At 38.7% G+C, this 13,634-nt stretch overlaps 1 protein-coding gene across 2 annotated transcripts in view; it reads left to right on the forward strand.

Moving 5' to 3' along the window:
* LOC104598797 (uncharacterized) overlaps positions 1-13,634 on the forward strand; it is a 75,056-nt gene that overhangs the window by 13,719 nt on the left and 47,703 nt on the right. Inside the window, exons 9-11 of one of the 2 annotated variants that reach the window (XM_088899975.1) lie at positions 11,257-11,370; positions 11,477-11,576; positions 11,673-11,750. In XM_088899975.1, the coding sequence (XP_088756101.1) occupies positions 11,257-11,370; positions 11,477-11,576; positions 11,673-11,750 (292 nt within the window). The remainder of the gene's footprint in view (positions 1-11,256; positions 11,371-11,476; positions 11,577-11,672; positions 11,751-13,634) is intronic. The other variant, XM_010261022.3, reaches the window with a different exon arrangement.

The raw sequence follows: 13,634 nt of genomic DNA on the forward strand, positions 1-13,634 counted from the left end.
ATTGGCCAAAACCACCTATTCTGAGCAAAGGCATTATGGAAAGATTTACTAATTGCAAGCTGAATCCTCAACTTGTAAACAGGGAAATCATAGTTTGTCCGCCTTTTATTCAGCCCTTACTTCCGTATGGAAAGAATTGGATCATTATCAGGCTATAGAGTGGAAACATGATGATGATGCTAAGGCCTACAGTAAGCTGGTTTCTCAATAACGTGTATTTGCCTTTTTGTTGGGACTGAACCCTGCCTATGAACCCTTAAGAGTTTAGATCTTAGGAAGCAAAGAGTTGCCGTCGGTTCAAGAGGTATATGCCCTTGTTCAATATGAAGAAAGTAGGTGGAGTGTGATGGTTACAACTGATGGGGAGCAACAGGTAGCATTGGCTGCAATGAGTACTAACAATATGGGGAAAAGTGACTCCAAGAAGGCTGATGATAAAGACAAGTTGTTTTGTACCCACTGTCGGCGCTCGCGACATACACGTGACACATGTTGGGAAATTCACGGGAAGCCCAAGTGGGCAGTGAAGAATCAAGAACAGGGTAGAGTGTAAGGTTAGAAGAAGACGAATAAAACACATAATGCAACACATGTGGCAACCCAAGATACTTCGGATGTTGGTACTACCCGGGACCACTTTACTAATTCTGACTCAGGGGCCTCTAACCACATGACCGATAAGCCAAATTTGTTTCCGACTTGTAGCCTTTTGTCAGGAAGGGATAAAGTGAGGCTTGCAGATTGATCATTCTCCTTCTTTGCAGGCCAAGGATCAATATCCCTTCCCCATGGCCTTAACATAAATAGTGTGTTGCATGTTCCCCAACTTCCTATAAATTTGCTTTCAATCAGTAGCATCACAAACTCTTTAAACTGTAGTGTAACCTTTTTTCTTTGTTTATGTGTTTTTCAGGATCTAACTTCTGGGAGGATGATTGGTAGAGGAAGCCTAATGGATGGTCTCTATATTCTCGACAACAAAGCTGGTCTCTTGGTGTCGTCCTCGGAGTCATGTAGTCAGTCAGATAAGAGTCAATTTTTTTTTTTGGCATAGTCGATTAGGTCATGTTTCCTTTGAAATAGTGAAGTCTTTGTTTCCATTTTTATTTAAGTCATGTTCAGTGTCAAACATGTCATTTGAGCAAACAATGTAGAATAACTTTTCATTCAAATAATAAAAGATTCAATTTTCCGTTTCATATTGTGTATTTTGATGTATGGGGGCCCACCACTATAACCTTTGAGGGCGGGTGTAAGTACTTTATCACTTTGATCGATGATTTCTCCCGATATACATGGGTTTTCCCGATGCGTAGCAGAGATGAAGTTCCAAAGATCGTGAAAGACTTCTAGAGGATGGTGTTTACGTAGTTCCATGTCGAAATACAGATCTTCCAATCAAATAATGCTAAGGAATATTTCCATGATGAGCTGAATGAGTTATTTGCCTCCCATGGATCTATTCATAGGAGCTCGTGCGCAAGAATGCCGCAACAAAATGGTGTTGCCGAAAGAAAAAACAGACACCTTGTTGAGGTAGCTCGAGGGATGATGTTACACATGAATGTTCCAAAGAAGTTTTGGATGGATGCTATACTTGCAGCTGCTTATGTCATCAATCGCATGCCCTCTAGAGTGCTGAACTACATGGCCCCTCATTAGTTGTTGTTTCTTCAGTCCCCTTTATTTTCCATTCCCATGAGAGTCTTTGGTTGTCGTGCCTTTTGTCAGTGATTTGTCTTCGTCTCGGGGTAAGTTAGCCCCTCGGTCAATTCCTTGTATCTTTCTGGGGTATCCCTACTCTTAAATTCTTTGTCTCTATGGATGTGTCCTTTGAGTCTGAACCGTTCTTCCCTGCTTCTCCTTAGGGGGAGAGTAGTGTGGAAGAGGAGAAGCAGGTTCAGGTCCACCAAGTCTCTCTTCTATTCTAGACTTGGCCCCCTTTTGTGTCTTCAAACGTACACGCCGTAGAGATTAACAATGTGACAGAGATGTGGAGCTACCAACCACCGAGCATTTAACATCGTTAGACTCCCATGAGGTTTAATCTAAACCCTGCTACACCTATTGACACCCCTGCTCCTACTGTGGATGACCTTGACATTCTTATTGCTCAAAGAAAGGGAGTCAGGTCATGCACTACTAAACATCCCATCACCCAGTATGTCTCCTATTATCACATTTCCCCTTCATACCGAGCCTTCCTATCTGCAGTTGATTGCATCCCTGTACCAAAAAATGTTGCAGAAGCCTTAAAATACTCTGAATGGGCAGATGCTATGAAGGAGGAGATTAATGCCCTCCATAAAAATCAAACTTGGGAATTGGTAGATCTTCCAAGGGGGAAAGACCCAGTGGGGTGTAAGTGGGTGTTTACAGTTAAACATAAGGCAGATGGGACAGTTGAAAGGTATAAAGCAAGATTGGTAGCCAAGGGGTACACTCAAGTGTACGGAGTTGACTACGATGAGACATTTGCTCCAGTAGCTAAGATGAACTCAATTCGAGTTCTTCTATCATTAGCTGCTAATCTTGATTGGGAATTGCATCAACTAGACATTAAGAATGCCTTTTTAAATGGTGACCTAGAGGAGGAGGTATACATGGTTCAACCCCCGGGATTCTGTGCCAAGGAAAGTGAAAAGGTGTGTAAGCTAAGAAAGTCTCTCTATGGATTGAAACAATCTCCAAGGGCTTGGTTTAGTAAGTTTCATATGGCGGTTCAACAAGTACGGTTCAAGCAATGTCAGTCTGATCACACACTCTTTGTGAAGAGATGTCAGGAACAAGTTGCTGTTTTGAGAGTGTATGTGGATGATATCATCATTACAGGAAATTAGAGTTCATAAATACAACAATTGAAACAATTCCTTGCGTCTAAATTTGAAGTGAAAGATTTAGGCTCTCTAAAGTTTTTTCTTAGAATTGAAGTTGCCCGTTCAAAAAAGGGTATCTTCATTTCTCAAAGGAAGTACACTCTTGATTTGTTACAAGACATAGGCAAGTTAGGTGCAAGGCCAGCAGATACTCCTATGGATGTTGATCATAAATTGGGTAACTGTGATGGTGAACCTCTGGAAGATGTAAAACAGTTCCAAAGGTTAGTGGGGAAGTTGATTTCTTTGTCCATGACTCGTCCAGACATTGCCTATTCACTTGGGGTCCTGAGCCAATTCATGCACTCTCCTAAGAAACCTCACTTGGAGGCAATAGAGAGAGTTCTTTAGATACTTAAAAAAGTATCCAGGAACAAGTCTACTATTCAGTAAGCATAATCATCTAAAGGTGGAAGTCTTTACAGATGCTGATTGGGCAGGTGCGGTGGATGACAGAAAGTCCACAAGTGGGTATTGCATATTTGTGGGAGGAAACCTAGTAACCTGGAAAAGCAAGAAACAAAGTGTGGTAGCAAGGTCAAGTGCTGAAGCAGAGTATTAGGCTATGGCACATGGGGTGGCTGAAGTTCTTTGGCTTAAAAATCTCCTAAGGGAGCTTGGAGTTGCTGTTCACAATCCTATGTCTCTTTATTGTGACAACAAGGCAGCCATTAACATCGCCAACAATCCTGTCCTACATGAGAGGAGCAAGCACATTGAAATGGACAAACACTTCATAAGGGAAAAATTGGAAAGAAAGGAAATTTGCATCGCTTATGTCAACTCCAAGGAACAACTTGCTGATGTCCTCAGAAAAGGACTTCCGTACTCGCGACACAATGAGTTGTGTGACAAGTTGGGCATGATAGATATATACGACCCAACTTGAGGGGGAGTGTTGTGAATCTTGTTTATTGGTTCTGTGTTAGTATGCTGTTACTATGTTGTTTGGGTCTGTGTTAGTATGCTGTTAGTATGTTGTCAGCCTAGTTTTATTTTTTCCCTTGTTAATTGTTTGTTATTAGGAACTGCTAGGGGCATTCTTGTAACTTCAGTTCTTATTACATTAAGTGAATATAAATAAGAAGCTGGGAACGACCAGCCTAGAGTTTTTGAGTCTCAATTGGCTCTCTCTTCTCTTCTCCTCTACGTTCTCTTCTCCTCTTTCTTCTCTTCTCTCTCTCTCTCTTTCGTCTCTCTTAGGAAGGAACACAGAAGGGCCTATTTACTTGCTACTTCTAAGGTGTTTCTTACCAGACAACCTGATTGGTTGGTTATAAGTGATGCGCCTTCAAAATGCTTAGATAGTTGCCTAGTCAATGCCTAGGTGATACTTTAAGTAAGTTGCTTTTTTATTAACATAATATACAATACCAGCTAGGGGTGGATTTGAGCCAAATCGTATGAGGCTCGAGCTTGGCTTGCCAAGGTTGTATAAGGCTCGAGCTCGAGCTAGAATATTGAGCTTGAGCTCGGCACGAGTAAAAAACTCATAAGCTCGAGCTTGGCTCGGCTTGAGCTCGATTTGAGGAAAAATATTTTATAAAAATAAAAATTATATATAAAAATATTTTTTTATTTGATATTTAAAAAATTAAGAATTATAATATTTTTATTATATATATTATTTTCTATAATGTTATTATATATATGTATGTATGTATCTATTAGGCTCGAGCTCGGCTCGTTTATTAATTGAGTCTGTAAATTGGGCTCGAGCTCGAGCTCGAGCAGCTCGTGAAAAGCTCAGCTCTTTGCCACCCCTAATATCAGCCTACCGGGTCAAAAGCATGTCCACTAGAACCCCCTCGTCTTTTTGATTAAGTTAATGTATCATGGGAAACATTGTCTTCGTTCTCTTTCTACATTATTGTGTTGTAAAATTTAGTTATTTGAAAGGTGCACGTGCCTAGGTGCATCGACAAGGCACATGTATTTTCTTAAGAAAAATTCTCGTTCACATGTATGAGGGGGGAACAAGAACCCCCTCTCCTAACTGGGGCTATTCTTTATGGAAAAGCATCATGAAGGTATTCTCCTTGTTTGAGGGGGGAATCAGTCTCAAAGTTGGTAAAGGGGATAGGGTTAAGTTCTGGAAAGATCATTGGTGTCTGAACCATACCTTGGCTGAAGAGTTTCCTCTCATCTATCAATGTGCCTCCAACCAGAATGCTTCGGTGGCTGAAGTATACACAGTTTTGGGCAATGAGGTGACATGGGTTCCCCAGTTCAGAAGAGGTCTTTTTGATTGGGAAGTTCAAGAAGCTACGAGGTTGTTGGAAACTTTACAGGTTCAAAACATTGACTACAATCAGGATTACCAGTGGAATTGGGTTTGGCCCAAAGAGGGTATTTTCTCAGTAAAATCTATGGCCAGTAGACTCAGTAGTAGAGTGGCAGTGGGGGACTTCCCTGCTGAGCAGGTTTGGAATTTAGTTTGCCCATCAAAAGTTAATTTCCTTGTCTGGACAATGGCCTTAAACAATGTCTGTCCAGAACTAATCTTGAAAGAAGAGGATTGCAGATCCCGGATAAGTCTTGTGTCCTTTTTGATGATCATCTGGAGTCTACGGATCATCTCTGCATTCATTGCTCGTTTGCTGCACAGGTGTGTGGTATCACTTTTTGAAGGCTGTGGGGATATGTTGGGTCATGCCTAAATCGGTTAAGGATCTGCTCTGTAGTTGGAAGCTCGGTAATTTGAAGAAAAGAGGGAAACTGGTCTGGATTTCCATCCCGGCAGCAGTGATTTGGTCTGAGAGAAACAACAGAATTTTTAAACAAAGAGCGAGAGGGCCTGAGGAAATAGTCCATATGGCTGTTGGTAAACTGATATCTTGGATTTCAGTCACCCCAGAATTCAGACATATAAATGTAACTCAGTTACTAAGAATCACTCAATTTGGTGCTTGTAATGGGGGGGGGGGGTTCTCAGGCTTGCCTTGTTGTTGGCAGGTTCTGTTTTGTACTTTTAATAGTTTGATTTAATAAATTTATCTCACCTTTCAAAAAAAAAAAACCATGATATCAATCCAAAAATCAAACTATTTTACAAAGATGCCCAAAACAATTGCTCCCTTTCTAACCGTTGTTTAGCGACGGAGTCAGATAACCCATTTGCACTTCTTATCCATTTGAATTCAGCACCCCGATCTCTTGCAATCCTTTCTACTTCCCTATAAACATTCTTGAGGGTTCAAGGAATATTTTTGTTACATCTTGCCCAAGAAATGATTACTTTTGAATCCCCTTCCACCTCCAATTTGCTGAAACTCAATTGCTTAGCTACCTGAGGCCTTGTAGTAAAGCCACCAATTCAGCTTTTCTGGAATTAGCCACACCCATTGGTCCGACGTAAAGAGCCAATAATCTTCCCTTTGAGTGTCTTACTGCCCCACCAATACCTTCCATGCTGGGGTTACCAAAAGATTCCATCAAAGTTCAGCTTTACTGCCTTGTGGGGGTTTCTATTCCATTTTTTATTATGTCTGTCTCTAGAGGAAAATGCCATCTCCTTCCAAGCCCTTAGGATATCCGTCATTGTGAAACTCTGAAAGTAATCCAAAATTTTAATCCAAAATGCTACTTTCACTTTTATTGTCTCTATTACCTCCTCCACAGGTCTACTTTTGCCATTAAAATTCTGTTGTTCCTCTCCTCACAAACCACCCAAATAGTTGCAGCCTTAGTAACTTTCTACATCATTCTTCCTCTTTTCTTTGGTTGCCTAGGAAATTGGATCTGAAAATTTCCACCACCTCATGGGGAGGGATCCATCTTCAACCAAAAACATAACAGAAAAACTCCCTAGATATGTCGAACAAAGGAGCAAGAGATTAATTTATGGGGTAGGGTTTCTTCACTTTTCCTACACAAGAAGCACATATGAGGAGAGGCATAATCAAAAGGCCTTCTTTTTGCAACACATCACAGGTGTTATCCTTCCTTTCCAAGGAAAGATTTCCAATAGAAAGCTTGAACTTCTTTCACCGGGAAGTCCACCCCATGTGAAGCATGTAAGGTTATGAACTTGAAAAAAGGGGCTAGTAAAGAGTCCATCAGGTGATGGAACCTAGATTCTAGAGTCATCCAAGAGAGGGTCAAAAAAAGAAGTCTCCAAGATATTAAGAAGGTTAATCAGAGAAGAAAACTCACACTCACTTAGGTCTCTTTTAAAACGTAAGTCCCAGTTGATGCCTGAGGGGGAAGGAGTGCCCAAAGAGGATATTGGTGCACCTTTACGGTTAAAGAGGGCAAACAAGTCAGGGAACTGGTCTTTTAAAGGATATTCCCTTATCCAAAGGTCTTTCCAACACCCCTTCCCAAATCAAAGCATGTAGAACTGAGGAAGGGTATATCTCATGAATTGTTTTCCACGGGGAGCCAGGGAGGCTGAAGTTGAATGATGGTTGAGTTTAGTATCCCAACCATTACCTTCCACACCATGAATGCTTGCTGCTTTGTCACAGCTTGCCTCTTTCAAAGGGGACCTCCATAACCATTTAACCAACAGAGCAATATTCCCTAACCTTAGACCCCCTAGTTCTTTTGGTTGACATACCTGTTTCCACTTAACTAAGTGATCCTTTTTTTTCATCCCTCAGTTTCCACAAGAAATCCCTCGTATATTTCTGTCCGTCTTGCAATCCTTGTTGGTACACGGAAATTGGATGGGAAGTAAATAGCTTGTTTTTTAGCAATCCTCTCTAACACCAGTTTCCGAAAACTATCACCTCTCAGGTTTCCCTCAAACTCAAAGGTAGTACTAGGTAGATTACAGGCCAACTCCTCACCTCACAACCCAACACCTCTGCAAAACTTGAAAGTTCTTCCTTTTCCAGGTTATTTCCTGCAATTCCACTCTTACTCCAATTTATCTTCAGCCTCGATGAGTCCACAAAGTAGTCAATCAAAAACTTCAAAATTGTATCATCACCATACTGGAGGTGTGAAACCACAACTTGGTTCCTACCATTTCTCCACCACCTAATGAGATCTTGTGCATCTGCAGCCACAATCATACCACTCAACACTTCTGCCACAAGGGGGAAGAGAAAAGGTGATAAAGGGTCTCCCTATCTGGTTCCTCTCCTAGCTAGAAAGAAATCTTTTTCTACCCATTTATAAGAATTGAATAATGGACTAAGGTAACATACCCTTTCACCCAGGAAATGTATTACAAAACCCATTTCTCTTGGACTTCTAACTAAAAGTTCCATTCAATTGAATCATAGGCCTTTTCCAAATCCAATTTGTAACCAGGATCTCCATCTGCAGTTCTTCTGGGAGCACTTTCAAGACTGTAGGAGCATAACAACCCAGGGAACAACTATTCCAATTAGGGATGTACTGATCTTTGCACAGCTCAATTCAAACTTGTGAACTGATCCATGAGCTTGGTCTTAGCTCAGGCTCATTTTAGCAGTTTAGCTATACTCAGTGCCTGCTTGGCTCTTCTTATTTTGATATTAGAAGGCAAGGTTCAGAATATCGATACGCCCGATACGCCGGTATGGGCGTATTGAGCGAATCAATATTATTTTATTTAGTTTTTTATTTTTTTATTTTTTTCTGAAACCGGTTCAGGTCTCCTCCATCCTCTGAACCGGTCATACCCCTTATACACCCACTATAAGGGCATATCGGTGGGGTCCCGAAACGATACGTATCGGCCGATACGGGTTGATACTTTGAACCTTCTTAGAAGGTAGAACCACCTTATCCCAAATATAGAGCCCATGCTTTGAGGTCCTCATCATTAAACCATTAATTTTAAAATTTAAGTTTATATTTCTTATTAATATTATGTTTAATATTTTTGATTTTCTTTTGCATTTTTTTTGAATTTTCCGACTCTGGTTTTTTAGCAAATTTTTGTATTTTCGTGCCTTGCTTCAAAAAGGCACGTGTCTTGGGTGCAAATTGGCCCTTGGGATTTTTTTATTTTTTTACTTTTTGCGCCTTGCTCTTTTAAAACACTGGTCTACTGCCATAGTTCCGATTGTTAACCACTAAGCGCTGAACTTTGACTTAGATTCATGGATGGAATATCCCATTAAAATCTTTAGTGGTGCCTTTCACCACACTTTCACGAGTTTTCTCCATGCCAACGGCAAATCCACCGCACGGTCTATATTAACATGCTAGATTGGTTGAGATGCTCATCTATCAAGAACATCTCATGAAACTATTTTTGGTGCTATTATCAATAATAGATTGTCTACTCATCAAAAAAAACAATAGATTGGCTGGCTATTTAGCATTGGATAGGTTGTCAGATGTACTGAGGTGGTGCGCTGCTGTGATAAATTTGACCACATCACATTTGAAATACTGCTAGATGATGTGGCATGAATCAGCATGAGGACAGGGATGCAAAGTACTATAGCCAAATCTGATGGCAAGAAAATAACTTGTTTTACTTCATATCCAAGTGCAAATGGAACCAAAGTTTTAAAATTTATTATTTCCAGCTTTCACTTTTGAGACTTAAATATTCAGCTTTCAGTATACCAAACAGCCCAATTTAATTTTTAAAAGAAAAATCTTACAAATGCTTCAATCTAAAGGTCATTACTCAATGGTGGTCTCAGCTGTCTGGTGTATTGTGATGGATACACTGTATACAAACATTATCTTATGTCTTGTTCTTTTCTCCAAATTGCCACTCTTAGATTAGAACCTCTGTTCTCATGCTTGTCATTCTGAGGTTTTACCATTACACCAAGCAATGGCCCCCAAGTGCTTTAATGTGTAAGTTGAAATTAAGGCTCAGTTTGGAAAGAGTACAAATACAAATAAGTACTGTGCAAATATATACAAAATAATAAAAAATATAAGGTTTTGTAGTCTACAAATTTGTATTTGTACTCCTTCCAAACTGAGCCTAATATTTACAAGTGGGCCTAGATGCATGTTTATACCATTTGATCTTTGAACAAAATGAATAACTGGCCTCTGTACGTGTTTAAATCTGATTATAGTCAGGTTAGGTTGAGCTTTCCAACTATGATCTTTGGAAAGACCTTAGCTTTGGTAATTGAATTGAGTTTTTCCTTTTGTGGTTATCAATTATGATCCAAATATGACTTAGTTGGATCAATTATATATCATTTAGGACCCAAATTGATCGATTAACAGCTTTGTTTCTAGATGTTGCAATTTTAAATGAGCAATTATGGTCTATAGGAGCTTGGGTTAGACCAAAAAAGAACAGGGATTGGAGTAGTGAGAAAGGATTTAAGGACCTATAATTTAACAACTGATATGGCAGTGATCAGAGCTGAATGGTGGAGCATGTTTCATATGGTTGACCCCATACAGTTGGGACAAGGCCTAGTTGTGTTGAGTTAAGTTGAATGTTCATCAAGCATTTGAACAGATATCTTACCCGTGAATCAACAAACTACATGGCATTGTGTTGAGTTAATTAAGCTATATTACAGTAGATCTGGGTGTGTATATCACCTTGTGACTTGTGAGGTGTAAACCAAGTGGAACACATTGGTCCTCTCTACTAAGGAGAAAACTAGGGAATCATTGATTTGAGAGTCGCTAGGTTGGCTCATCGGTTGGATAAAGGGAAGAGTTTAAGGTCTAAATTGATGATGATATAATGATTGCTGGATAGATGTGGGATTAATGTGATGGGTCATCAACCAATTAGAGATGCCCTTATATTAGAATGATTTCCTCCAATCAATCACAAAACCACACTCAGCTTTGACAGAAGCTGTATTAGGAATCTGAAGGCTTTAGGGATTGGAGGGTTATTCAGATGTCTTGATAGTAAAATGTTGATAGCATATGCTGGACCTATAGAAGGTGACTCAAACTGTGATGAGCTTCTAGTGCTTTTGTCACTCATTTGGATGCTATCATTTTGTTAATAGAAGATTTTTCACTAGTCAGGGTTGCTCCCTGTTGTACTGATATGCTTGCTGCTGTTTTGGTTTTATTTCCTTTCAAATCAAGGTGCTCTCATTATTTAACTGATAAAGACATCCTTGAGCTTCATTGTTTAATTAGAACTTTTCTCTATTGTCTCAGGATAAAGTCATAAAACTATCTTATTGCATGTGTCCTGCTATGCAAGTTAGTTTACTTCTGTGTCCTGTGTATGCCTCTTTGGAAAATTATGTTTGAGATGGCCTTTGATTGTATATTCTAACACCATCAATGTAACATCTTGGGGATTTTTCTAAATCTTTGTTTTTTTTTTTAAATTTTCAATAAATTAATGCACATTGTACCATATATTGGACTATGCTTTGGTATCTGTTCTCGATCCAACTTTGCATTATGATATATGTGTGCTAAGTCTGTTTTACATATATGCATTGCTATGCTTGGTTTCTTATTTTAACTTTTCTTTCTTCAGAGGACAAGCATATCACCACCACCATCACCCATCATCATTTTGCACTTGCGCTTGGGATTTGCTTTATTTATATTTTTCATGTCTTCCACCTGGACAAATGCCACAATTGTCATAGTATTTTTCTGATAGCAAATTTTTCACTGCCTTGCCTTCCTGCCTCTTGTTATTACTACAGGTTTCTAACTGTGTTTTGAAAAGAATTTTATTGTTTCTTTTGCAGCAAGATTTTTTCCCCAAGCTGATGGACCTGTTTAGAATATGCGAAGACTTAGAAAATATTGATGGTCTTCACACAATATTCAAAATAGTCAAGGGGATTGGTTAGTAGTTTTGCTTTTGTATTTTATTCTCTAAGCCTATCTTGCAGTTTTTTGCGTTTCTTCTGTTGATACAAACTTCTTTTTGGTTGTCTGCAGTTATGCTTAATAACTCTCAGATCTTTGAGAAAATTTTTGGGGATGAGCTCATCATGGATATTATTGGGTCCCTCGAGTGTAAATTCCTATACACTTATGTTAAATTTTAATTTACTTTTTGTTATGAACACTAAATTTTACTAACATGATCAGTTTAACATACTGTCTATGGTGAGGATCTTGTTTGTAGGTACTAGGTAGTTAAATTTTCATGGTCATATTACAATATTTGGGACTGTACTTTTTATCTTAATGGTTCATTGTTCTCCCATTTGCCTTTTAGTCAAAATTTTAGCTGAATGGTAATTGGGATTGCAGAACAGGTTGCTGAAAGGTTTTGATAAGAAGCTGTTTTGTTTTAGTGATGGTACAGTTCTATTTTTGGGTCCACAAGTCCAAACAGCCAAGAGAATTTATCACTTTTAACATATATCATGATAAGATCATATGATCAATTGTAGATTTGTAGGGAATATATGCACTTACTCCATATCATGTTTTTGGGGCCCTGTATAGGTTTCAAGAAATTATCCACATGGAAAAGGAGCTATATTTCTTTGGCAGGAAGAATAACTCTAATTAAATTCACCCTTGTCAACTTTGCAAGTTCATTCCCTTTTGGTTTTAAGAATGCTAGTGTCATGAGAGATTTTCTTTGGGAGCTTGGAAACTAAAAATGATTAGCTAAAATAGAGTATTGTAATAAAAAAAACAAAAGGGAAGCTAGGTAAAGCTTGGGTACACAATCTCTTAGACATTCTGCCTTGCTAAGTGTATGGTTGTGGTGTTTCCCTCTGGATACAACAAACTTTGGCATGCTGTGATTAGAAGTATCCATTGCCTTTTGGATGATGGATGGGGCATTGGCTTAACGATAGACAGTTATGTCTCCTTGGAAATCTTTTTTTTTTTGATCAGCAGAAAATTTATTTTATTATATTTAATTATAAATGAGATCGGTACAACTTGATGATAAAAAAGTCATCCCCCAACAATCATAATTAAGGCCTGTTTTGTGCGTCTTTCCATGCAGTCTGTTGGCTATTTAGAAGCCTGGCAGACTGCGTTTTGGTCTTTTCCTCATAGTTTTCAAGGCGTCTAGGCAATTCTGGGCAACACTGGAAACGCCTAGTTGCCTAGGTGATAAAATTTTATAATATAAAATTCTAACTTTTGGCTAGGTCCTAGTTCCCTAGTTTTATATACTGTTCAGCATGTATATTAATTGAAAAAATAGCAATTCTCTTTATTAAGAACATTACATTTCCGCTAAAAATGTGGCAAATCATCACATCTAAAAGATAAAAATCTTTTACATATATTAATTTAATTATTTGCAAAAATAATACTGCTATAATAAGGATTTAGTAGAGAATTTCATATCAATTAGCAGCTAAAGGTCAACTTTATATGCTAAATATTCAAGATGGAAAATAAAATAGCAAAAACAAGGATGGAGTTTCTGTTTTATTTAAATTAGAGAGAGAGAGAGAATAGAAAAAACAGAACCTCTTATAATTCTATTCTTTCTTCCTTTCTTTCTTTTTCTCTCCTCAAAACCCCTTGATCTTTTAAATTTCAATAGTAAAACATTAAAACAAAGTATACTGATATATATAGCATATAATAAAATGTATTGACACATACATTAATAAGATGCAACAATATAAATGATTATAAAGGGTGCCCGCCTTGTCATTTTTGTTGCCTTGGCAGGTGCTTAGTCACCTAGAAGGGCGTCTAGTTGCTAAAAGTCAAGGCGCTTGGGTGAGGCACCCAGCCAAGGGGGTGTAGTCGCCTAGGCGACGCCTTGACAACTATGCTTTTCCTGTTTGGTTTGTTGGAGATCTAGCCGCCAAACGACATTGTGCTGAAAAGACGTGCGAAGCCCGTTTTGGGCGATTTTTGGGAAGTTCCAAATGGAGCTTTTTTTTTTTTTTTAACTTGTCTTTGCGCAGAAAG

This window comes from Nelumbo nucifera, chromosome 3 (genome assembly GCF_055504915.1).
Source record: "Nelumbo nucifera cultivar China Antique chromosome 3, China Antique-T2T, whole genome shotgun sequence".
NCBI classification, from domain to species: Eukaryota; Viridiplantae; Streptophyta; class Magnoliopsida; order Proteales; family Nelumbonaceae; genus Nelumbo; species Nelumbo nucifera.